The sequence below is a fragment of the Musa acuminata genome, unplaced genomic scaffold, assembly GCF_036884655.1.
Source record: "Musa acuminata AAA Group cultivar baxijiao unplaced genomic scaffold, Cavendish_Baxijiao_AAA HiC_scaffold_1137, whole genome shotgun sequence".
Classification (NCBI taxonomy): Eukaryota; Viridiplantae; Streptophyta; class Magnoliopsida; order Zingiberales; family Musaceae; genus Musa; species Musa acuminata.
The window spans coordinates 574,936-597,551 of NW_027021349.1; the positions used below are offsets into that span (position 1 = coordinate 574,936).

The 22,616-nt window shown below is 34.7% G+C and overlaps 4 protein-coding genes across 4 annotated transcripts; all 4 read right to left on the reverse strand.

The window, feature by feature from the left end:
* LOC135671080 (receptor-like protein EIX2) lies at positions 1-5,105 on the reverse strand. The gene is made up of 5 exons (XM_065178993.1): positions 4,782-5,105; positions 2,368-4,705; positions 1,677-2,022; positions 442-663; positions 1-342 (listed from the first exon to the last, which is right to left on the reverse strand). Exons 1-2 carry the CDS (start codon positions 5,044-5,046, stop codon positions 2,421-2,423), a joined length of 2,550 nt encoding a protein of 849 aa, XP_065035065.1. The 5' UTR covers positions 5,047-5,105; the 3' UTR covers positions 1-342; positions 442-663; positions 1,677-2,022; positions 2,368-2,420.
* Positions 5,106-10,090: 4,985 nt separating this feature from the next.
* Positions 10,091-13,702, reverse strand: LOC135671082 (probable LRR receptor-like serine/threonine-protein kinase At4g29180). Its single transcript, XM_065178997.1, has 5 exons — positions 12,671-13,702; positions 11,409-11,671; positions 11,182-11,308; positions 10,626-10,688; positions 10,091-10,546 (listed from the first exon to the last, which is right to left on the reverse strand). Exons 1-5 carry the CDS (start codon positions 12,876-12,878, stop codon positions 10,389-10,391), a joined length of 819 nt encoding a protein of 272 aa, XP_065035069.1. The 5' UTR covers positions 12,879-13,702; the 3' UTR covers positions 10,091-10,388.
* On the reverse strand, positions 13,643-17,155 carry LOC135670967 (probable LRR receptor-like serine/threonine-protein kinase At1g05700). The gene is made up of 4 exons (XM_065178772.1): positions 16,414-17,155; positions 15,079-15,578; positions 13,814-13,949; positions 13,643-13,718 (listed from the first exon to the last, which is right to left on the reverse strand). Exons 2-4 carry the CDS (start codon positions 15,446-15,448, stop codon positions 13,643-13,645), a joined length of 582 nt encoding a protein of 193 aa, XP_065034844.1. The 5' UTR covers positions 15,449-15,578; positions 16,414-17,155.
* Positions 17,156-19,530: 2,375 nt separating this feature from the next.
* On the reverse strand, positions 19,531-21,100 carry LOC135670996 (receptor-like protein EIX2). The gene has a single exon (XM_065178817.1). The coding sequence runs from the start codon at positions 20,985-20,987 to the stop codon at positions 19,578-19,580; it is 1,410 nt and encodes a 469-aa protein (XP_065034889.1). The 5' UTR covers positions 20,988-21,100; the 3' UTR covers positions 19,531-19,577.
* Positions 21,101-22,616: the final 1,516 nt, after the last annotated feature.

Genomic DNA, 22,616 nt, shown 5'->3' on the forward strand with positions numbered 1-22,616 from the left:
TAACATGATAATATCTTATCAATTGCATTAATTCAATCCAATGATAATGTATGATAAATCAAGAGAGAAATTCTAGTATAGAATGAGAAACATGCTGTCGAAAGATACAACATTTTTGGGTAAAGCAACTTCATAAACAATCTTCTCCAAGAATACAATCTTCTCCAAGAATGCAGTAGCTCAGATCATAGAATACTATTCAACATCTTTTTTACCTGAAAGATGATCTCTAAGACTTCCACGAGCAGCATATTCATAAACAAGTCCAAGTTGATTGCTGTCTCTACAGTACCCGATCAAAGACACTAAGTTCCTGTGATGGACCCTCGATAAGAGAAGAGCCTGCAACCCAAAGAGGAAGATATATACTTAATTTCATCCATAACCTATTTGTTCATTAAAATGCTAGTCCACCAAAATGCATTCATATAGATTGCATACCTCGGCTTGAAACTCCTCAGATGATGTCCCTTTGACCATCCGATGTGAGTGCAAAAGTTTTACTGCAGCTTCAGTGCCATCATGCAATCGACCATGGTAAGTAAACATTCCCAAACCCCCCCTTTCCAAGTACAAGATCAAAATTGTTGGTGATGGCCTTCGATTCATCATATGTAAATCTATGGGTTTCGGGTATAGCAAGAGCGTCTTGAATTGGCGGTGCTATTATTTCATTAAAAGAAACAAAAAAGAGTGCTGTTAACACTGCTTCTCATTGTAATGAAGGTGAAGTTGCTAGTACAGAATTCCAAAACATGCATCCGCAAGTCACTTGTAACCTCCAGAGAGAAATTTCATGAGCTATGATTCATAATAACTCATATACCTACCGATGATCACTTTCCATTGTCTGTATGTTAAATATGTCCAGGATCATGTAATTAATTTAGAAAAGTTGTGTAGATAATTCTAAAACAGACTCTATAATAATGAGCGTAAAGAACATTGATGAACCTAAAACACACTTTACAAATACAAATGTGAAAAAGTTAGCTAAAAATTAACTGACTTAATTTTAGGCAATCACACTTATATGCAAGGTTTGTCAAGCTTTGGTAGAATGATAGATAATAAATTATTATTTATCAACCCACTAGTTGTTTATAAGTTTGTATTACACATGGCTTAAAAATTGACTCATTTAATCTTGATCTATTTGATAAAGAACTTAGCTTTATCAAAATTTTAATCTCAGGCAGAATTTAGACAAGACTAGAATTGAAAAAGATCAGCATAATTACACCCCAAATCAGAGTTGGGAATGTTCATCATAATGAATGGTCTTATGGAATAGAAACTTCCCTTGAAGTAGTGTGTGGTATCAACCGTAAGCTCACATCTGTTTTAGCTGTTCGCTCCAACTAAACCATAAAAATATTTAGATAAAGATTTTGTTTGGATGCTAACATCTATGGCAGATACAGTAACCAAGCAAGAAATCCTTGCTTTACGAGTCTCACTTTTGTTACCGTAGATAAAAGAGAAAAAAAAATCTTTTCAGCAATAAAAGAAGTTATTTTTCTCTCTGATATCAGAGAAGACATGTCCTGATATTATTTATACAGGTAAGAAGAGTTCTATCTCACTTCTAACATTGCCTTTTTGCTGAAGAAGAAAAGGACATTATAGAACAAAATTGTATGTTTATAAGCTGTTACTTTTTTAAAACCACTTACATAATTTTGTTGTATATTTTCTTCTCCTCAAGAAGAATAAAAGCAATGATAGGAGCAGCAGTATAATCAGCACTGGGACGACAGAGATCAGCACAATGGTGACTGTAGCAAGCTTCCTTCCTTCGCTGCCAATTTGACATGTACTATGACAGAGACATATATCCGGATTGTTGTCCACTCTTTGCAGAACATAAAGTTCATAAGATATTAGTATTAGGTAGAAGGAATTGTGGGAAGATTTGGGATGTTAGACTACAGCACAAACCTCAACTCAAGCAATCCTTTTGATTGTCCATCACACAAAGAAGCTGGAATAGGCCCATTGAGTCGGTTTTTTGACAAAATTCTGCAAAAAGTTTGATATTGCTCATCCATTAGCATATAATATGTGGAGAAAAGTCCTGAAGCATGCGCACGACAAAGTTGAAGTTTTCGATATTGAAAACGCATGCACCAGGTGAATTGTGTAAGAGAGAAAAATCTGTTCTTGCACGATGTTATAATTATGCAAACATCAAATAGAAGAAGAAGACTGTAAACAACCACATTACATAGAAATTGATCTCAAACTCCATAAATATAGCAGCCCATCCTTTCTTAGATCAACAATACAAATTCTTTTTTCATCGATCACAACCAACATCTAGGAATCCAAAATATCATATAAATAAAAAGTAGAGTGATGACATACCTTCTCCTCATCTACCGGAAAGCCTAGGATCATCCACGCTAGAAATTTTAGGATTAACGTCTCAACAATCGTGGAAGAATTAATTTCCATTGCACCCAAACCCAATCATACACATCATCAATGAAATGGAAATAAGCATGCCTCCATGCGTCTTTGAGGAAGAGAATACCACAAAATATCCAAAATCCCATCACAAATCCTAGTACCATGCTAATATAGAACCATAGCCAATCGGAAATCTCCTTCTCGTGCTCTTGTATATCAATTTGAGTTGTTTTATTATCAAAACAACTTTTGGAAGTGGGTGGTCCACATAAGTCGGCATTACCCATGTAAATGGATGGATCATTGAGTGTTTGAAGTTGACGACCAGATGGTATCATTCCCGAAAGATTATTATATGACAAATTCAAATAGCTCAAGAAATATAAAGCCGATAAGCTCTCAGGAATACTACCATAAAGATCATTTATCGATAGATCAAGGGATTCTAATGATTTCATTCCTCCTATCTCCCAAGGGATTTTTCCTTGTAAATAATTTCTTGACAAATTTAAGTTCTTGAGTCTTGCAAGGTCTCCAATTCCTTTCGGGATCTCTCCGATTAGACTATTATTTGAAAGATCCAAACTTTTCATAAGTTGCATGCTGCATTTTAAATAATGAAGATCTTGTCCCTTCGTAAAGATATCTAATTCATTAGAACAAAATTCATAATGTTGTGATGTTGATCTCATAATATTTAAATTACCAATGTTGTGAGGTATTGAACCAGAGAAGTTGTTATTCGCAAGATCCAATATTTGAAGCCGTTCAAATCGAGCAAGTTGCCAAGGAATAACTCCTGAAAACATATTTGAACGTAAACGAAGCACTACCAGTTGTTGTAGATTTTCTCCCATCCATAGCGTTATGCTTCCGACAAGATTATTCTGAGTCAGATCAAGACACCATAAATTTGTACAATTTTTCAATGACAAAGGAACCTCACCCGAAAAACTGTTATTTTTCAGTTGCAAAAGTGAAAGCCCACTTAAAAACCCGATCGTGTATGGAATTTCACTCGACAAGTGGTTGTTGCTCAAATCTAAGAACTGAAGATTTTGTAATGATTTTCCCAGACAATAAGGTATCTCACCAAATAATTTATTGTTCGAAAGGTCAAGGAATTTAAGATATGTCCATTGGCAGATTGACGAAGATAAGCCACCATCAAGCATGTTATCTGAGAGTGCCACTGATTGAACATAGGGCCATATCGGCAATTGCCCTGTAAAGGAGTTATTGGAGAAAGATAGAATATCCAGTGTGGACGGTAGCATCGTTGGTAACGAGCCTTCAAATCTGTTGGAATCCAAATATAATCTTTTCAACTTGGTGAACTTTAAAGAAGACGGCAGCTTCCCTCCTATTTGATTGTTGGAAAGGTCTAAATCTATAATGGTAGAAGATGAAATATTCCAAAACCAAGCAGGCATTGTCCCTGCAATTTTACAGTCTTTCAAAAATAATTCTTCTATCTGTGTTTGAAACTGTAACCATTCTGGAAATTGAGGTCCCAACTGACAATTGGTTAAACCTACTAATCTGAGTTGGAAAGGGGGGATCCAACTCTGGCCAATTGATATGGTGATGGAGTTGCCATACAAGTCCAACCCTCGCAATCTCGTAAGATTCTCAAAATGAACTTGTGAAATAACACCTCCAAAAGAATTTTCACCGAGATTCAATTCAGTGAGATTAGACAACTTACCAACGGAAGAAGGGATGGAACCGTTGAATAAATTAAATCCGAGATTCAAAATGATGAGATTCGTCATTTGCTCCAGCCAACCGCTTAACTTCCCTTCGAGTTGATTGACTCCTAGATTAAGAACAGTAAGAGAGCCCAAGTCTCCAATTGCATCAGGAATAACGCCATGGAATCCAGAATTATAGAGATCAAGATGGGTAAGACTAGTAATATTCCACAACCATTTGGGTAAGGTGGAGTTGAAATTATTATAGGAGAGATCAAGCACAGTAAGAGAGGAGGTGAAGTTGACGTGCACAACAGAAGCCGGGATGGTCTTGAGACCAACGGAAGACATACTTGACACTTGGAGGGATGGCAGCATGTTCACCGATGAGAACCAATCCGGGACATCAGTTAGGTTTAACCCGCTCAAGTTCAGGTACTTCAAGGACCTGAGATGGGAGAGCCAGTCGAGGTTGTCAACATGGGATGTAAAATCTAAAGCATCGCTTAGATCAAGAACGTAGAGGCTCGAAAGGTTCCCCAGCCGAGCAGGTATTCCTCCCAGGTATTCCTCCCATGAATTCCGGTATGCGGATCCCGCTGAAATTATTGAAGCTAAGATCCAAGTGCTTCAGATGAGATAAAGCAAGCAATGACGAGTTCATCATCCTCTCACCGCGTAATGCCCGATCAAACGTATTCCGGAGGTCGAGCATGACGACGTGGCCAGTGGTGGTGTCACAGGTCACTCCCTTCCATGTGCAACAGTGGTGGCCCGTCCAAGAAGATAGCCGGTTATGGGTGTCGTGGATGCCGGCTTTGAAGTCCAACAGTGCCTCCCTCTCCATGCTGAAACACCCACTTGTCACCGTGGCCCGGTGGAGGAGGAGGGCCAAGAGGCACAACGAAAATGATGATAAGAAGCGTAAAGGGAAACCCATGGCGCGCAGTTTGATCTCCCTCCCTTACCTAACTACCTACTCCAAGCCGCCACAGTCAGAAGAACAGGATGAAGGTGGAGGTGCATGCTATGTGTGGTACCCATTATCCATGATATATAAATTGGGCATAGCTCACTCAGCTTGCTTGCTATGTGTGGTTGGAATAATAAATTAAACTTTATGGTTAGATAGAATTTTGATTTATGAATTCTATCCAAGATATAATTAAAATTGAAACCTTAAGTTTACCCTTTATAAAATAAGAGCTCATGTAAAGTAATACTTTAGGTATAAAATTTGAGATGAGAGATGAATTAAAATAGATTAAAGTTTTTATATTAAATACATAATTTTGAATTTTGAACTCGCTTCCTTATTTTTCTCTATCGTCACTTTCAACATAACATCATGTGACGTAAGAGTGAGGGCCAAGTTTTTGTTCCATCATCGTAGGGGTAAAATGAAAGCCACCATGATTAATACGGCATTTTGGAAACTGATAGCATCGGTCTCAATCGGTGGGATAAGCACTGTTTGACAGACGAGCGGTGACTTGATTGATGCAGATAAGATGAGTGGTGAGAAGCCTCACATCCCTAAGCTGCATTCCATGGATTCTTTTTCTACATGTCGCTGGCCAAGAAGACTTTGACTTGCGGTAAATTAGAATTTAGATTAGAGTTCTAAATAGAAAAATTAAATTTTATGAACATAAGGATGCGCCAAACAAACTACAATTTGACTTGCGATCAACATCTATCATTTTCTCTTCTTCTCTTCTTTCAAGTGAATATTGGCTCTCTCAAATCTTAAGCAGCACATCAAGCATAATTTAGTGTACAATCTTAACAAAACTTGCATGCGTTGGTTGAAGCTTGAATTGTCTTAATGACAATTTTAGGACAGAAAGTGCCTCATCTGCAGCGTAATATGTTTTCTAGATGCTAAAAGAGTACTGTTTTTTAGAAGCATCCTCTTGGTATAACTTTTTTGTCTAGGAAAGACGTCAAATAACATCATGGACGAGCGTGCTTCATACGGAAAGATATACCGAAGAAAGTTAATTGGGATAGCTACTCAACTCGATCGGGTAACCATCCACTTAGGTGAGTGGGCAAGACTCGAGAACTTTACAAGTCTTCCATGTCTACTGGTGAAATGAAGAAGATGACTTGCATGCTGTGTGGAAGAAGTTGGCATTTATTGGAGTTGATTCCGTCGTCTATTGGGCTGACAGGTCAAGTCTTCTTCGTGCAGAAGTGGAGATCAAAAGTAGTCCATGGAATCGGAGAATTTTGCGTGCATCCCTTTCCTCATCAGTTGCTGCTTTATAAACCATGAATGTTGGCTTTGTGATTTGACCGGCCATACACCTCCACCTTCTTCCTGTTCTTCTGATTGCAAGTGGGGGTTTTTAACATGGAGAGGGAGGTTTTGGAATTAAACTTATTAACTTATCATAAAGAAATTCAATTTGTATCAAGAGAAAAAATAAATTAAATATCTAAAAACAAATCAAAAACTATTGGTTAGAGGTTTTTAGAAAAGAATGATTTATTTTAAATATAATTAATATAATGTATCTATGGGACTATATAAACCTTGGGTCATGAAACATAAAGTTTTAAAATTGTGATGAGTTTTGAGTGAAAGATAGAGTATTTTGCCTTGTCCTACTTTTCGATTGTGTGATAGCCATCATCTTACTCTTCCATTGTGTGATAGTCATATCTCTTTTTACTATCAAGTTCAACATTTGATATTAGAGCTTAGGTTAAGTTATGACCTCTTCTTCAAGCATCACTCAACTCTAAATCTTTTGATTAACAAAAAAAAATTATGACATGTGATAACAAAGAGATTTTCTCAACTGCATAGCAGATGTGATTTTCTCAACTGCACGAGGAAATCTCGCTGCTCCATTGAGGAAATCCTCTCATTCATCATATATAAATAGGCACCATATAATACTAATTGAGATGTGTTTTCCTTGTTTCTATCATTTCACTCTTCGTTTTATCAATATGGTAAATCTAAATGAATGTTCTTCTAGACTCTCAAGATGTATGAGAGTTTGTAGAATATGAATTTGTTGAATCAAGTTAAATAGAATGAGCAATCAATATAGAAATAAGAAAATAACTCAAAAAATAGAAGAAAAGAGAAAATGACTTTGTTCACAATCTTCTAATGGCCTGGTGATATAATGTTTGAAGTCATCACTCTAGTAAATACTTCAAAAGTATTTGGTGGTGTGGATCAAGTAAAATAGCTTCGTCTAAGTTTTACTAGTTGATTTTGCAAAATTACAATAAGATATTTCTGAATCTATTTCTAATTACTTCTCAAAAGTCATTTCTATTGTTTATTAAATGAGACAAAATGGTGAACAAATAAGTGATGAAAGAGTAATAGAAAAAAAGTACTAAAATCTCTATATCCAAAGTTTGATTTTATTTTTATAGTGATTAAAGAGTTTAAAGACTTAGAACAAATATCTTTAGAACAACTAATAGGTTTTCTTCAAGTTTATAAACAAAGACTTACAAAAAGAGGAGAAGAAAAATATATATAGTAAACACTATAAATGTTTACTCTCGAAAATAAATGTAAATTAAAATCTCAAAGAGAAAAAGGTTATGGTTGAGGATAAAGAGGAAGAAGTTACAGAAATCAGACCAATTAAAAATCTCAAAACAATGAAGGTGATAGAAAAAATTTTAGCCAAAAAGGCTAAGGTTATGGTTGAGGATGTGGCCGAGGTCGTGGAGGTAGTAAAAATTCTAAAAGGTCTGAAATTCAATGCTATGTTTACAAAAGGTATGGACATACTCCTAATGACTTATAATAATAATTTGAAGAAAGATTAATCTATGACATAGTATTAAGTTTTGTTGAGAAAGAAAAGAACCAAAATCAAGTTTTGTTAATAACTTGTAATAATTTGAAGGAAGAACAGTTTAGGTTACCTAGTATCTAGATATAGGAGCTTCAAATCACTTGTGTGATATCAAAGGACTATTTCAGAAATGGATACAAGTAATTCCAAGAACATTACATTTGGTGACTTATCTCAAAGACTAGTAAGAGACAAAGGTAAAATTTTTTTTAGATTTAATAATGATAAAAAAATACATGTTTCAAATGTTTATTATGTTCCTAATATAAAAAATAATATTATGAGCTTTGGGCAACTACTCACATGTGAAAATGATGAAGAACAAAATGTTTCCTTTACATTTATGCATATTTGATTGGTCAAATGATTTTAAAACTGATATTGAAACCATTTCTACATTATGGTATCTTAGATATACTTACTTAAATTTGAGACTTTGAAACTTCAAGTACAATATGGTGACAATAATATCATGAAATTGATAGCCCATCAAAGTTATATGAAGTATATGTCATCGACAAGCAAGAAAGAAATACTTTCAAATTAAGAAGAATACAAAGAGCATGACATCGACTTGATCTAGTGCACTTTGTGGCTCTATCAATATAGTATCACTTATAGGAAGTATGTATTTTTTTTACTTTTACTGATGATAATAGTGGCAAAACTTAGGTTTACATGTGGAAAATTTTTTTTAAGCAAATTCAAAGAATTTAAGAATTTGGTTGAAAGTCAAAGTGGTTGTAACATTAAATGTTTAAAAATAAATAAGGATGACGAATATTAAAGAAATTTAAAAGTTTTTATAGAAATAATAGAATTTTACATCAATTCACCATATCATGCATGCTTCAACAAAATGGTATCTTAGAAAGAAAAAATAAGGCTATACATAATATAGTCCGATGCATATTGAAGAAAAGAAGAATTCCTAAAGAATTTTGGGGAGATGCTATTGCTTGTGCAATTTATTTGCTTAACAGGTTTTCGATAAGGTGAATTGGTAATATTACACTAGAAGAAGTATGAAGCTTACAAAAATCAATATATGTTGTGGAGGTCAATATGTTAATTGGGTAATACGTTGAACGAGAGGACGATGCGGCGAAGGGTCAGACGAAACGCTAGATAAACCAATGACATGCCAGATTCATGCTTTGTAATTAATTATATCTTGATTGAAGTAGTTTATGGTATAATTAAGTTGGTTTGTAGTGAAACTATACCAACTTAATTAAGGGCCCATTGAACCTGATCTAGGACTAAGTTGGGCTCATTCGGAGGCTCATTCAATGACCCAAAAGTTGGGTCAGGCAATGATATTGTTAGACTAGGCAGTGGAACCACCAGAGGCTCAGTCTCCAAGATCCAATCTCTCAGGATGTCAGGTGGTAGTATCGCTAGACTGGACGGTGGTACCACCTAGTGTCAGATAGTATTGGCGGTTGTACTGCCAGTACCCTGAAAACTTGGGATGAGATTATTTTTTACTTCAAATTTGAATCCATTTGAAGCCTATAAATATCTCACTCATTCCTGCTCAATTAATACAAAAACTGAGAACAAAATTGTGTAAAAATGCTGTTATAATTCTTTAAGAGTTCCCTTTCTCTAGCTTTATGTTTTAAATTCAATTTGAGAGAAGGGTAAAAGAATTATAAAGATTATCTCGTAAACCTATAAAAATGAGAAAAGAGTTGTAAGAGGATAGTTGGTCTTCATCCGTTGAAAGAAGATAAATAGTGGAAGCCAATGGCCACGGAGGAGGAATCAAAAGTAGATGTAGATCACAATGACCAAACTACTATAAAATTGGTGTGCACTTTCTTTGTGCTCTTCATTACTATTGTTTTCTGTTTTAATTGATTATCACTTTTTTTTAAAATCGACATCGTTTTTTCAAAAGCACAAATTCAGCCTTCTTTTAGTGTCGATTCGATCCTAATAGATCGTATCCATCGGACTAAGTGAAGCAAAGTACTTGAAAAAAGAAATGCATCAATGTAGTACTTGGTAACCACTATGATACTTTTGGAGAAGAAAACTAAGAAGATTGAATATTGTTTTGACTTCGCTCATACATTAATTTAACATTATTCCTATTTTGTAGATGTAAAAGGGGCAAAAATAACCATCCCAGAAAGGTGCAACAATTGTTCGTGATTCTCCTCTTGGAAAGTTAGCTAAGAAAGAAATCTGCATCACATTTGGAAAAAGAACATTTATTTGTGTTTCTTCTCATTGTGATTCTCCATCATTCTCTTTTTCATTTAGTTGCCAAAGTAATTCTTAAGTTCTCTATAAAACAAATTAAACCGACTTGTCAGTAGAGGGGCAATCAAGGAAATCCTGAGCAATTCACACTGCAAATATTATCTGGCAAACTTCTGTGAAGTAGAAAACATACTCGGGATCTATGTATCCTGGAGTGCCAGCCACAACATCAGTAGATACGTGAGTCTGGGCATCGGTCAGGAAAGACTTTTGACAGCCCAAAATCTGCTACCTTTGCCTCAAAGTCATGTGTTAAGAGGATATTGTTAGTCTTCACATCTCTATGGATTATAGGTGGCACACATCCCTTGTGTAGATACTCCAGACCTGTTCAGAAATTGTTCAGTGGAACAGAAAGTGAGAAATTGAAAAGATATATAAAAAGCGATACCAATTGTAAGATCACCTTGTGCGGCTTCCACTGCTATCCGAATTCGTTCTCTCCAACTCAATGTTTGACTATTTTTATCTGTAAAATTAACTCCATAAGTTCAGTATAACATAAAATTAACTCAAGAATATTATGTTGCACAGTTCTGTGAGGACAAGATGAAGCTGACAATGCACTAAAGATTCTGAATATATCTCGGATACAGTCAAGAACATTTTATCTATAGAAAAAAAAGGTGCAGTTAAGAATCTAAAATGTTTATAAAAAATAAAAAATTGTATCGGATAAGTCAGTTACACTAAGCTCCAGAATCTTGACAAATAATGATCAGGGTACTGTTTTTGCTATAAGTAAAAAAAAAAAACTAACATGATAATATCTTATCAATTGCATTAATTCAATCCAATGATAATGTATGACAAAGGAAAGAGAGAGAAATTCTAGGTAGAGAATGAGAAATATACTGTCCAAAGATACAACATTTTCGGGTAAAGCAACTTAAAACTGGATTCAATCTTCTCCAAGCATGCAGTAGCTCAGATCATAGAATACTATTCAACATCTTTTTTACCTGAAAGATGATCTCTAAGACTTCCACGAGCAGCATATTCATAAACAAGTCCAAGTTGATTGCTGTCTCTACAGTACCCGATCAAAGACACTAAGTTCCTGTGATGGACCCTCGATAAGAGAACAGCCTGCAACCCAAAGAGGAAGATATATACTTAAATTTCATCCATAACCTATTTGTTCATTAAAATGCTAGTCCACCAAAATGCATTCATATAGATTGCATACCTCGGCTTGAAACTCTTTCAGCCCATGTGATCTGGAGCCAGAATTTGCAGACATGGACTCCTCAGATGATGTCCCTTTGACCATCCGATGTGAGTGCAAAAGTTTTACTGCAGCTTCAGTGCCATCATGCAATCGACCATGGTAAACATTCCCAAACCCCCCCTTTCCAAGTGCAAGATCAAAATTGTTGGTGATGGCCTTCAATTCATCATATGTAAATCTATGGGTTTCGGGTATAGCAAGCGAGTCTTGAATTGGCGGTGCTATTATTTCATTAAAAGAAACAAAAAGAGTGCTGTTAACAATGCTTCTCATTGTAATGAAGGTGAAGTTTCTAGTACAGAATTCCAAAACATGCATCCGCAAGTCACTTCTAACCTCCAGAGAGAAATTTCATGAGCTATGATTCATAATAACTCATATACCTACCAATGATCACTTTCCATTGTCTGTATGTTAAATATGTCCAGGATCATGTAATTAATTTAGAAAAGTTGTGTAGATAATTCTAAAACAGACTATAATAATGAGCGTAAAGAACATTGATGAACCTAAAACACACTTGACAAATACAAAGGTGAAAAAGTTAGCCAAAAATTAACTGACTTAATTTTAGGCAATCACACTTATATACAAGGTTTGTCAAGCTTTGGTAGAATGGTAGATAATAAATTATTATTTATCAACCCACTAGTTGTTTATAAGTTTGTATTACACATGGCTTAAAAATTGACTCATTTAATCTTGATCTATTTGATAAAGAACTTAGCTTTATCAAAATTTTAATCTCAGGCAGAATTTAGACAAGACTAGAATTGAAAAAGATCAGCATAATTACACCCCAAATCAGAGTTGGGAAGGTTCATCATAATGAATGGTCTTATGGAATAGAAACTTCCCTTGAAGTAGTGTGTGGTATCAACCATAAGCTTACATCTGTTTTAGCTGTTCGCTCCAACTAAACCATAAAAATATTTAGATAAAGATGTTGTTTGGATGCTAACATCTAAGGCAGATACAGTAACCAAGCAAGAAATCCTTGCTTTACGAGTCTCACTTTTGTTACCGTAGATAAAAGAGAAAAAAAAATCTTTTCAGCAATAAAAGAAGTTATTTTTCTCTCTGATATCAGAGAAGACATGTCCTGATATTATACAGGTAAGAGTTCTATCTCACATCTAACATTGCCTTTCGTTGAAAAAGAGGACATAATACAACATAATTGTATGTTTATAAGCTATTACTTGCTTAAAACCACTTACATAATTTTGTTGTAGATTTTCTTCTCCTCAAGAAGAATAAAAGCAATGATAGGAGCAGCAGTATAATCAGCGCTGGGACGACAGAGATCAGCACAATGGTGACTGTAGCAAGCTTCCTTCCTTCGCTGCCAATTTGACATGTACTATGACAGAGACATATATCGGGATTGTTGTCCACTCTTTGCAGAACATAAAGTTCATAAGACATTAGTATTAGGTAGAAGGAATTGTGGGAAGATTTGGGATGTTAGACTACAGCACAAACCTCAACTCAAGCAATCCTTTTGATTGTCCATCACACAAAGAAGCTGGAATAGGCCCATTGAGTCGGTTATTTGACAAAATTCTGCAAAAAGTTTGATATTGCTCTACCATTAGCATATAATATGTGGAGAGAGAAGTCCTGAAGCATGCGCATGACAAAATTGAAGTTTTCGATGTTGAAAACGCATGCACCAGGTGAATTGTGTAAGAGAGAAAAATCTGTTCTTACAGCACATTGAGTGATGTCAATTCTTCTAAAGAGGGCGGTATTGGGCCCATTAAATCATTGTTTGACAAGTCACTGAGACAAAATACATGGATTACATTAGTTATTGATATGTTTTCATAAGAAATTTCATTAAAAAAAAAAGTAGCTACATGTTGATCTCTATAACTTTGGTCCTTGGAAACCAGATTGCATGAGTAAAGCCATATTAGTTCAGTTTGGATGTTATAGGATGTGGTTAAAGAAAACCCCAAGCTAATGCTTTGGGTTGTAAACTGGTCCATCTGCATTCCTAATTTTGGCAACTAACATGAAAAAACAAAAGCCTTTTGTTTATGGAGTTAGAAAAAGGAGATTAGAAATGAATAAAATACACAGGTAAAAAAGGGTAACAAGTCAATTTCATGCAACATCTACAAATTGTTCTCAAGTTGTCTGCATGATGTTGCTAGCCAGCAGCCTCTGACGATAAATTTAGAAACTTACAAATAGTTAAGGGCCTTCAGATTAGCCAAAGCATTTGGTACAGCACCATTCAACCCATGATAAGAGAGGTTTCTGCAAAAGAAAATAAAGTAGAAATCATTACATCAGAATCAGTGCTTTTTATTGATGTCTTTTAAAACAACCAAATCTTGGAGCTTAGAGCTTACAATGAGGTGACTCTTGGGGTACCAGAGCTTGAGTAGGTGCAATTTACTCCACTCCAAATGAATTGCTGCGGAGCACAAGGATCACCCTGCCATATCTTCATCTGATATAATTTCTTTATCCCCATCATAGCATCAGCTGTTAATTTTACAGGTTAAGCCAATGTCCACCATACTGAATTCAATCTATTGTGAAAAAAATCCAAGGTTGGCATGTAATCGGATGCATGCCATATAGATGATTATTGTAGCCCCCTTGAAACAAATTTTAATATTCATTTCAAAATAGTAAATGGGCACCATGAAGCATTTTGACACAACTCTGCCCGGAAAAATGCTTCACATGCATGAGCACACCTACAGCCACACCTTATATGATTTGGTTTAAACGATAGAATTTTGATCACTGAAAATCATGATGTTGTATGATCTTACCATTGATATTAATATCCAAATTGTGTTTGACCTAGCTTATGAATAACTATCTTGAAATGATATTTACAGGCACAACAGAACCATTAGATACATCACTTGTTGTTCGGTAATCCAGTCATTTTATATATTGTCAATCTCAGTCATATATATTGTTGTCAATCTAACTTTTGTTTATCATTTCAGACATGCCAAATCACCACGAGAAGTAAAAGCGCAGAACAATATAAATTATGATTTCTGATAATGCATGGTTCAAGTGCTTGGACTCAAAAAAGAATAATTAACATTTTTTCCCGAAAAGTATGCATATCCTCTGAACATAGGACTGACAATTATGCATAATATCTCAAACATTTTATTGCAATAATCAAGTCTTTGGAATTATTGTACACTCCAAGTTGACCTATTGGATCCCTAAGTAAGTTCCTGTAGATTGATTATTTTAACAAAAGTGATAGAAAATTTGCTTCATTTTACCAATGCTAAAACAAAATAAAGGAAAGAAACAATGTATTCATCTTCAACATAATATGTAAACTTCAAATCAGCAATCAACTAAATAAGCAAACAACTTATTGTATATGTTCAGGTAAGACACCAGTGAAATGGATAATGCACTGCCAATAACATACTACACTTTTTTCCTTCAGAAAATGGATCAAAGGGGGGGGAAGCATGAATGGTCACATTGCATGTTAGTCTTCAAAAGTGTGCAGGTAATTAATAAGAAAAACACAGTTCATCTTGAGGGGAAAAAAAAAAAGAAGCAGATGATACAAGTTATTGGCCGGACTAGAGCGATGGATGTCCAAAGTAGTGGTGGGATAGCATACCATCGGCTGGATCTGTTGCCACAGCTGAAAGATTAATAGGAATGTAAACCTCAGCAGCATTGAGGATGGGGGGAAGGGTGGAACCGGCCACCCTTGTCAGATTAAAATAACCTTTTAAACCTGGGTACGCCAGCCGATGGATGAAATGGACATGAGTTGCCAGTAGATATGCAGGACTGATGTTGTCACTATCGGGTTCCCCATCTGCTCTCACCTGAAAAATTCTACTTCCATTCCCACTTAAATAGTTGAAATCAGCAAAGTGCAAATAGATATAGAATGTTGTTTGAACACTCGAATTGAGGCCATAGCCCAAGGAATAATGCAATGTAAAATTATCTGCAGCAACAGTTGCAGTCCCCATGACCATGCCTGGGACCTCATAAGCATCACCACGAGTGGTCTTGATTCCCAAAGAACTGCTTGTAAAATTCCATGTTACACAACCAGTATAACCGTTGCAAGGACGCCATGTCCTATCATATTTATCGTCTGGATACCTGTACAGCATGAAATTTGTTAACCAATCAGTATTATTAATGCAGATATGATTTGATAGACTCAACCACTTTTCAAAGGCATAATAAAGAGAGATTATGCTAGTCGTATTCCTTAAGACTCCTCCTTCGCCACACACGACAATGTAAATCATTGTCCTCATCGAGTTTGCTATCCTCTCCCAAATTGTGGTAATTATCTCCTGTGATCCCCTATTTCTGCTCACTTATTTGTGTCAGATATATGTGATTATTTGTGTCAGATATATTTCTGCTCACTTATTTGTGTCAGATATATTTCTGCTCACTTATGACATTATGCTAAGTTCATTTAGCTTTTGCTTCGTGTCTAACTTGTAAAATTAAAAAATCATAATTACGGTATTGTTCATTGTAATTTCGCTTCTATAGATAATTAAACTTGGATCTTAATTGGGTTTGATTTAGTCTAATAGTCTTTTCTAGTGATGAACACTTTTACTGGACATCCGTGGTTAAAATTGAGAGTCAGTTTAATCAAAATTGTAATCGAAGAGTATACAGAGTCAATTACTTCTACAGTGCAAATGAGTCTTTATGTTTGTTACAATTTTTTGAGATAACCACAAACAGATTATAACACTTTGCTCCCTTTATAGAAGATCAAGGCTCCATCCCTTTCCAAATTTTCAGTAGTGATTCGGCCTCAAAAGAACTACCCTAAGCAATGAATAAAGGAAAGCTAGGAGAAAACCCTCGGGTTCAAGAAATCCCCTTTCTCCATGCGAGGCATGAACACTGTACAATCCGTATGGGAGAAGAAATTTCAGCAAGCATGGATTGGAAGGTCTGCGTTTACCTGAGGGTGCAGTTGGTGAGGGATCCCAAGTTGTAGCGACTGTGGAACACTAGTGCAGCGGATTGATTCGCGTCCTGGTACGCCAGGTGGTTGTCGATATGCCTCAACTCCAGCGAAGATACGAACGGTGTTCCCGAACCAATGTTGGCCAGGCATATCGACAGGGAGTCGGACGGGGCGGCAGTAATAATCTCGGCCCCGTAAAGTGAAGAACTAAAAAAGATAATTATATATATATAAAAGCTAATTATATACACATACAGTAGGAAAATTCTCTTAGATCATTAGTTCTCTAATAGACTTGGCATTTAGTCGAATCCTCCCACTCTTAAACTAATTTAAGAATTAGAAGGTTTTATCAAGTACACCATCAACACCATCAACGTAATTTTATACCGTCTCTATCAAGAGTAGATATGGATTAAGATCATGGTTGGTTATGAACGATTATTTCATGTAGAACAATCAAAATCTAAATTAATAATATGTAATCTAGTAATATATTGTTGAGAGAGAAAAAAAAAAAAGGAGAAAATTGGGAGAGAAGACAAAAAGAGGAGCAGCAGCGTAGGAGACTGAGTATAAGAAGAAAGAACCGAAGAAAAGAGAAGGAACACAGAATAAAGGAATCAAATATATTTGGAAATCTGTGGTCATCATCAATAGATTGCAATTCAAATGGAGTCACCATGAGAACGCAGACACCAGAGAGAGATCCATGGTGACAAGCAAAAGTACCTGGTTGACCATTCACCAGAATCACTGCTGCCAACCAATATATATATATAGAGAAAGAGAGAGAGAGAGGAGTTGTTGTTACTTGATGTCTAATTCATGACTTTGATATAATGTAGAGAGGTTTGGAGTCAAATAGAGTTTGACATGACTTTATTTTTTTGGTAGAGTCTTTCAATATTTGTTTTACTGAAAAGATTTGATATAGAGTAGATGGATAATTTGGATCAATCTTACCACTAAATTGGAGCAATATTGATGGGTTGAGATGTCATCCTCTTACCACTAAATTGGAGTCATATTGAAAGGGTTTATTTCTTTTATAAATATTATATATTTTTTTATATTTTAAGAGAGAGAAAAAGATGTGAAGAATATATATATATATATATATATAGTATCTTAATATTTATTTTGACTAGAAAGACTTGATATAAAGTGGATTGATAACTTGGATCAATAACAGGTTTATTAAAAAATCTGAACTATCAGATAATAATTCTAAAACGATTAAGAAAGATGAGTATCGCTATGTCATTATCTAAAGTATTTTGAATCCCAACTAATTCAAGGAAGAGAAACTAACAATGAACAAATACCAACATATAACAGCAGCAGCATATTACATAACATAGTATCGCTATGCAGCGGTTCCTTTTTTGAGTTCCATCACCTCCAATTACATAACATAGACCTATTAAATCTAAATCTATGCACTTTACACAATACAGAACGGAAACATCCATAATGTCAACATATAACAGCAGCAGCATATTAAGCTCTTAAACACAAATAAAGTTCATCAAAGACATCCCACTAATGAATTATTACATCACAAGTCTCAAGAGTTTGAACCATTAATGATTTAATTTATTGTCTCGATGCATAACCAAATTCAATCTACTCGCAAGCATCTGAAAAATTTGAACAACAAGGATATGAGCAACCACAATTTAGTAAACACCAAAACTCATATACTAGCAAAACTAAGCATAAATGTATTTTAGAAAACTATACATAAACGTTAAACCCTCTTTTATTCTTAAATAAAGAGCAAACATGTTTTCCAAATCATCACTTTTAGCATAACAAGCACATAAGATAACATAATCTTTGAAGACATTTGTATAACAAAAACATAAGTGGATATATTTCATTTTAATGCAAAGATTATCATTCACTAATTATGAATCACGATAAATATAACTAAGCTATCATCCCTTTGTATAACTAAGAATAACTAAGCTATAACCTTATTATATCTCGAATCAAAAACATATTCAACCTCCATGGTATAGGTAAGACATTTATCCCTATATCAAAAACATATTCAACTTATGAGCAATATATAACCCCAATCGGCAAGATCCAAATTAAAACCGACTAATTGAAAAATTAACCATCATTTAAAATAACATATTGACATATCCTTGCAATGCATAATTCCTTATGTATCATTTGAAATATATCCAACAATAAAACATTCGAAAATATAATAATAAAATATTTTAAATAAATATAATATCGACAATCTTATTTTCAAAGCCAATTTCACATTTACATATCACATTACTTCATTATTAACAAATATACATTATTAAATTTGAAAACATGTTATACAAAATCATTGGATACTTACCTAAATCGTAGACTCTTATAATTGATATAGTCATCAACACCCTTCTTCTTTTTTTGTAAATTAGTCAAATAATATAAACCAATCGATTCAATAAATAATGATGATATTTTCTTTCTTATCATCATTTTTTTTCTCTAAGATCACAATATATTCAATGATTTTAGATTAATTAATCTATAGTCCTATTTACTCTATGATTGGTAGGAGATGAATAGGAATTCAAAATCATACATATATATATAATCTTCCAAATTTTAAACTTATTCTCTTGATATAAAAACGACATCCTTATTAAATCTCACACTTTTTTTTTTTTTCCCTTTTCTTCCTCCGTGTCCGATCCACACACTAGTCAAATTATAATATCTTCTCTATCATTTCGAATATAATGTTTTTTTTCCTTTAAATTCAATATAAATATAACATATTTTTAAACTATATCTTCATATGGAAGACTTGGTTGTATGCTATCTTCCTTTTCTAATATTTCTCTACTTTAAAACTATTAGCAACTCTTGCATGATGTTATTATAATGAAAGCCTCAAATAGAAGAAGACCATAAGTAACCACATTACATAGAAATACCAGTCTTCAAACACCATAAATAAAGCAGTCCATCTTTTTTTATATCAACGACATAAATTCTTTTTTCATTAATCATAGCCAGCATCTACAAATCTAAAATACCATATAAATAAAAAGTAGAGTGACTACGTACCTTCTCTCCATCTACCATAAAGTCTTGGATCATCCATACTAGAAATTTTAGAATTAAAGTCTAAACAATCATCAAAAGATTAAATACCATTGTACCCAGAACCAATCATACATATCATCAATCATATGGAAATAAGCATGCCTCCATGCGTCTTTGAGGAAGAGAATACCACAAAAGGTCCAAAATCCCATCACATATCCTAGTACCATGCTGATATAGAACCATAGCCACTCGGGATTCTCCTTCTTGTACTCTTGCAAAATATTTTGAGTTGATTTATTGTTAAAACAACTTTTGGAAATTGGTGGTCCACATAAGTCAGCATTGCCCATATAGATGGATGGATCATTGAGTGTTTGGAGTTGATGACCAGATGGTATCATTCCCGAAAGATTATTATACGATAAATTCAAATAGCTCAAGAAATATAAAGCCGATAAACTCTCAGGAATGTTACCAGAAAGGTCATTTATCGATAGATCAAGGGATTCTAATGATATCATTCCTCCTATCTCCCAAGGGATTTTCCCTTGTAAATGATTTCTTGACAAATTCAAGTTCTTGAGTCCCGCAAGATCTCCAACTCCTTTTGGTATCTCTCCGATTAGATGATTGTTTGAAAGATCCAAACTTTTCATAAGTTGCATGTTGCATTGTAAATAATGAAGATCTTGTCCCTTCGTAAAGACATCTAATTCATCAGAACAAAAATCAGAATATTGTGATGTAGATCTCATGGCACTTAAATTACCAAAGTTGTGAGGTATTGATCCAAAGAAATTGTTATTGGCAAGATCCATTATTTGAAGCTGTTCAAATCTAGCAAGTTGCCAAGGAATAACTCCAGAAAACATATTTGAACGTAGACGAAGTACTTTCAGTTGTTGTAGATTTTCTCCCATCCATAGCATTATACTTCCGACAAGATTATTTTGAGTTAGATCAAGAAACCATAAATTTGTACAATTTTTCAATGACAAAGGAACCTCACCCGAAAAACTGTTATTTTTTAGTTGCAAAAGTGAAAGCCCACTTAAAAACCCGATCGTGTATGGAATTTCACTTGACAAGTGGTTGTTGCTCAAATCTAAGAACCAAAGATTTTGTAATGATTTTCCCAGACAATAAGGGATCTCACCAAGTAATTTGTTGTTCGAAAGGTCAAGGTATTCGAGACCACCTGTCCATTGGCAGATTGATGAAGATAAGCCACCATCAAGCATGTTATTTGAGAGTGCCACTGATTGAACATCAGGCCATATCGGCAATTGCTCTGTAAAGGAATTATTGGAGAGGAATAGAGTCTCAAGTGTAGATGGTAGCATCGTTGGCAATGGACCTTCAAATCTGTTGGAATCCAAATATAATGTTTCCAACTTGGTGAAGTTCAAAGAAGATGGCAGCTTGCCTCCTATTTGGTTGTTGGAAAGGAATAAATCTGTGATGGTAGAAGATGAAATATTCCAAAACCAAGCGGGCATTGTCCCTGCAATTTTACAGTCTGCCAAATATAATTCTTCGATCTGTGTTTGGAATTGCAACCATTCTGGAAATCGAGGTCCCAACTGACATTTGGTTAAATATACAAATCTGAGTTGGAAAGGAGGGACCCAACTCTGCCCGATTGATATGGTGATGGGGTTGCCAGACAAGTCCAAGACTTGCAATCTGGTAAGATTCTCAAAATGAACCTCTGAAATAACACCTCCAAGAGAATTTCCACCGAGATACAATTCAGTGAGAACTTTCTCGTTCCCGTGATTTGGCAGCCTCCATCGTCTTCTTCTTTTGGTGCTGCGAACGCGGAAATAAAACCACGATGATCAGTTCTTTCTTTACTCCATTAGCATAAAAAAAAACACTATTGACTTATCTGATTGATGCCACGAGATGACAAGATCCATCTATACATGATCTCCTACCTTGTCTGGTGATAATTATTATTATTTAAATATTCGAATGATTCTTTATAAAATTTTATAAAAAGCTGTTAATGTCATTCCTCAACGTATACATCTAGAGTAGTGGATATGAGGATTTCCTTAATTATCATTTAAAGAGCTTGTACGTCAATACTTCGTAAAAATTTATCAATCTCGACCCAAATCCCAATGGCTTCATGTGAATCTCATGACTAATTCGACTACTAGCCAATCTAATTGGATTGTGGACTTTAACGCCTCTCATCACATCACATTTGATCTTCAGAACTTATCTATCCACAATAATTATGGAGGAAATAAAAATATCATCATCGGTGATGGTAAAAGAATTCTCATTACTCATATTGGTTCCACAATATTTAATTCACTTACCATAACTTTTATACTCGATGATGTTTCGTGTGCACCTCATATTAAATAAAATCTTATTTTTATTTCTCAATTCCGTAAATAAAATAAAACCTCAATTAAATTCTTTCTTGACTCTTTTCTTATTAAGGATTTGAGCATGGGGGCATCCTCAGTCCAAGGCTGGTCAGAACAAAGACAACATTTATGAGTGGTCGTCGGCTTCACAAATAACCTAGCCCATTGTTCACTCTTCAGGTGCTGCTTCGGTTGATGTGTGGCATCAACATTTTAGTCACCACCCGTTCTTTATCCAGCAAAGATTACTTTCTCATTACTCTCTTACTACCTTTAATATCAATAGCATTATAATTCATTATAATGCTTGTCATAGCAATAAAAGTCATATACTACCTTTTGGAACATCCTTCGTATCTTGCTTTAAACCGTTTGAAATTATTTATACCGATGTTTGAGGCCCTGCCCCAACCCCTTCTTTTGACAAGTTCATATTTTATGTCATTTTTGTAGACTGTTTCACTAATTACACATGGTTATATCCTCTCCATCATAAATATGAAGTTTCAACAATCTTTACTAACTTTAGAAAGTCAATCAAAAATTTCTTTCAGTCTTCCATAATAACAATTTACTCTGATGGCGGAGACGAATATCAAGCCCTCACATTCTGTCTCATAGCTTGTGTTATATACCTCCTCAGACTCCTCAATTAGTTGGTTCTGTCGAATGCAAGCATCAGCATATAGTTGAAATTGGTCTCACACTTCTACATCAGACATCTATGCCACCAACTTTTTG

Coding starts and splice junctions, on each gene's coding strand:
- LOC135671080 (XM_065178993.1), bottom strand. CDS start 5,046: ATGGGTTTCCCTTTACGCTTCTTATCATCATTTTCGTTGTGCCTCTTG. Junction 4,706..4,781: donor GTTTGATCGGGCATTACGCG/GTGAGAGGATGA, acceptor CAATAATTTCAG/CGGGATCCGCATACCGGAAT.
- LOC135670996 (XM_065178817.1), bottom strand. CDS start 20,987: ATGCCCGCTTGGTTTTGGAATATTTCATCTTCTACCATCACAGATTTA.
- LOC135670967 (XM_065178772.1), bottom strand. CDS start 15,448: ATGGTCATGGGGACTGCAACTGTTGCTGCAGATAATTTTACATTGCAT. Junction 13,950..15,078: donor GGCAACAGATCCAGCCGATG/GTATGCTATCCC, acceptor TAAAATTAACAG/CTGATGCTATGATGGGGATA. Junction 13,719..13,813: donor ACCCCAAGAGTCACCTCATT/GTAAGCTCTAAG, acceptor TTTCTTTTGCAG/AAACCTCTCTTATCATGGGT.
- LOC135671082 (XM_065178997.1), bottom strand. CDS start 12,878: ATGTCTTATGAACTTTATGTTCTGCAAAGAGTGGACAACAATCCCGAT. Junction 11,672..12,670: donor AAAATCTACAACAAAATTAT/GTAAGTGGTTTT, acceptor ATGAAATAATAG/CACCGCCAATTCAAGACTCG. Junction 11,309..11,408: donor TGAAAGAGTTTCAAGCCGAG/GTATGCAATCTA, acceptor TTTGGGTTGCAG/GCTGTTCTCTTATCGAGGGT.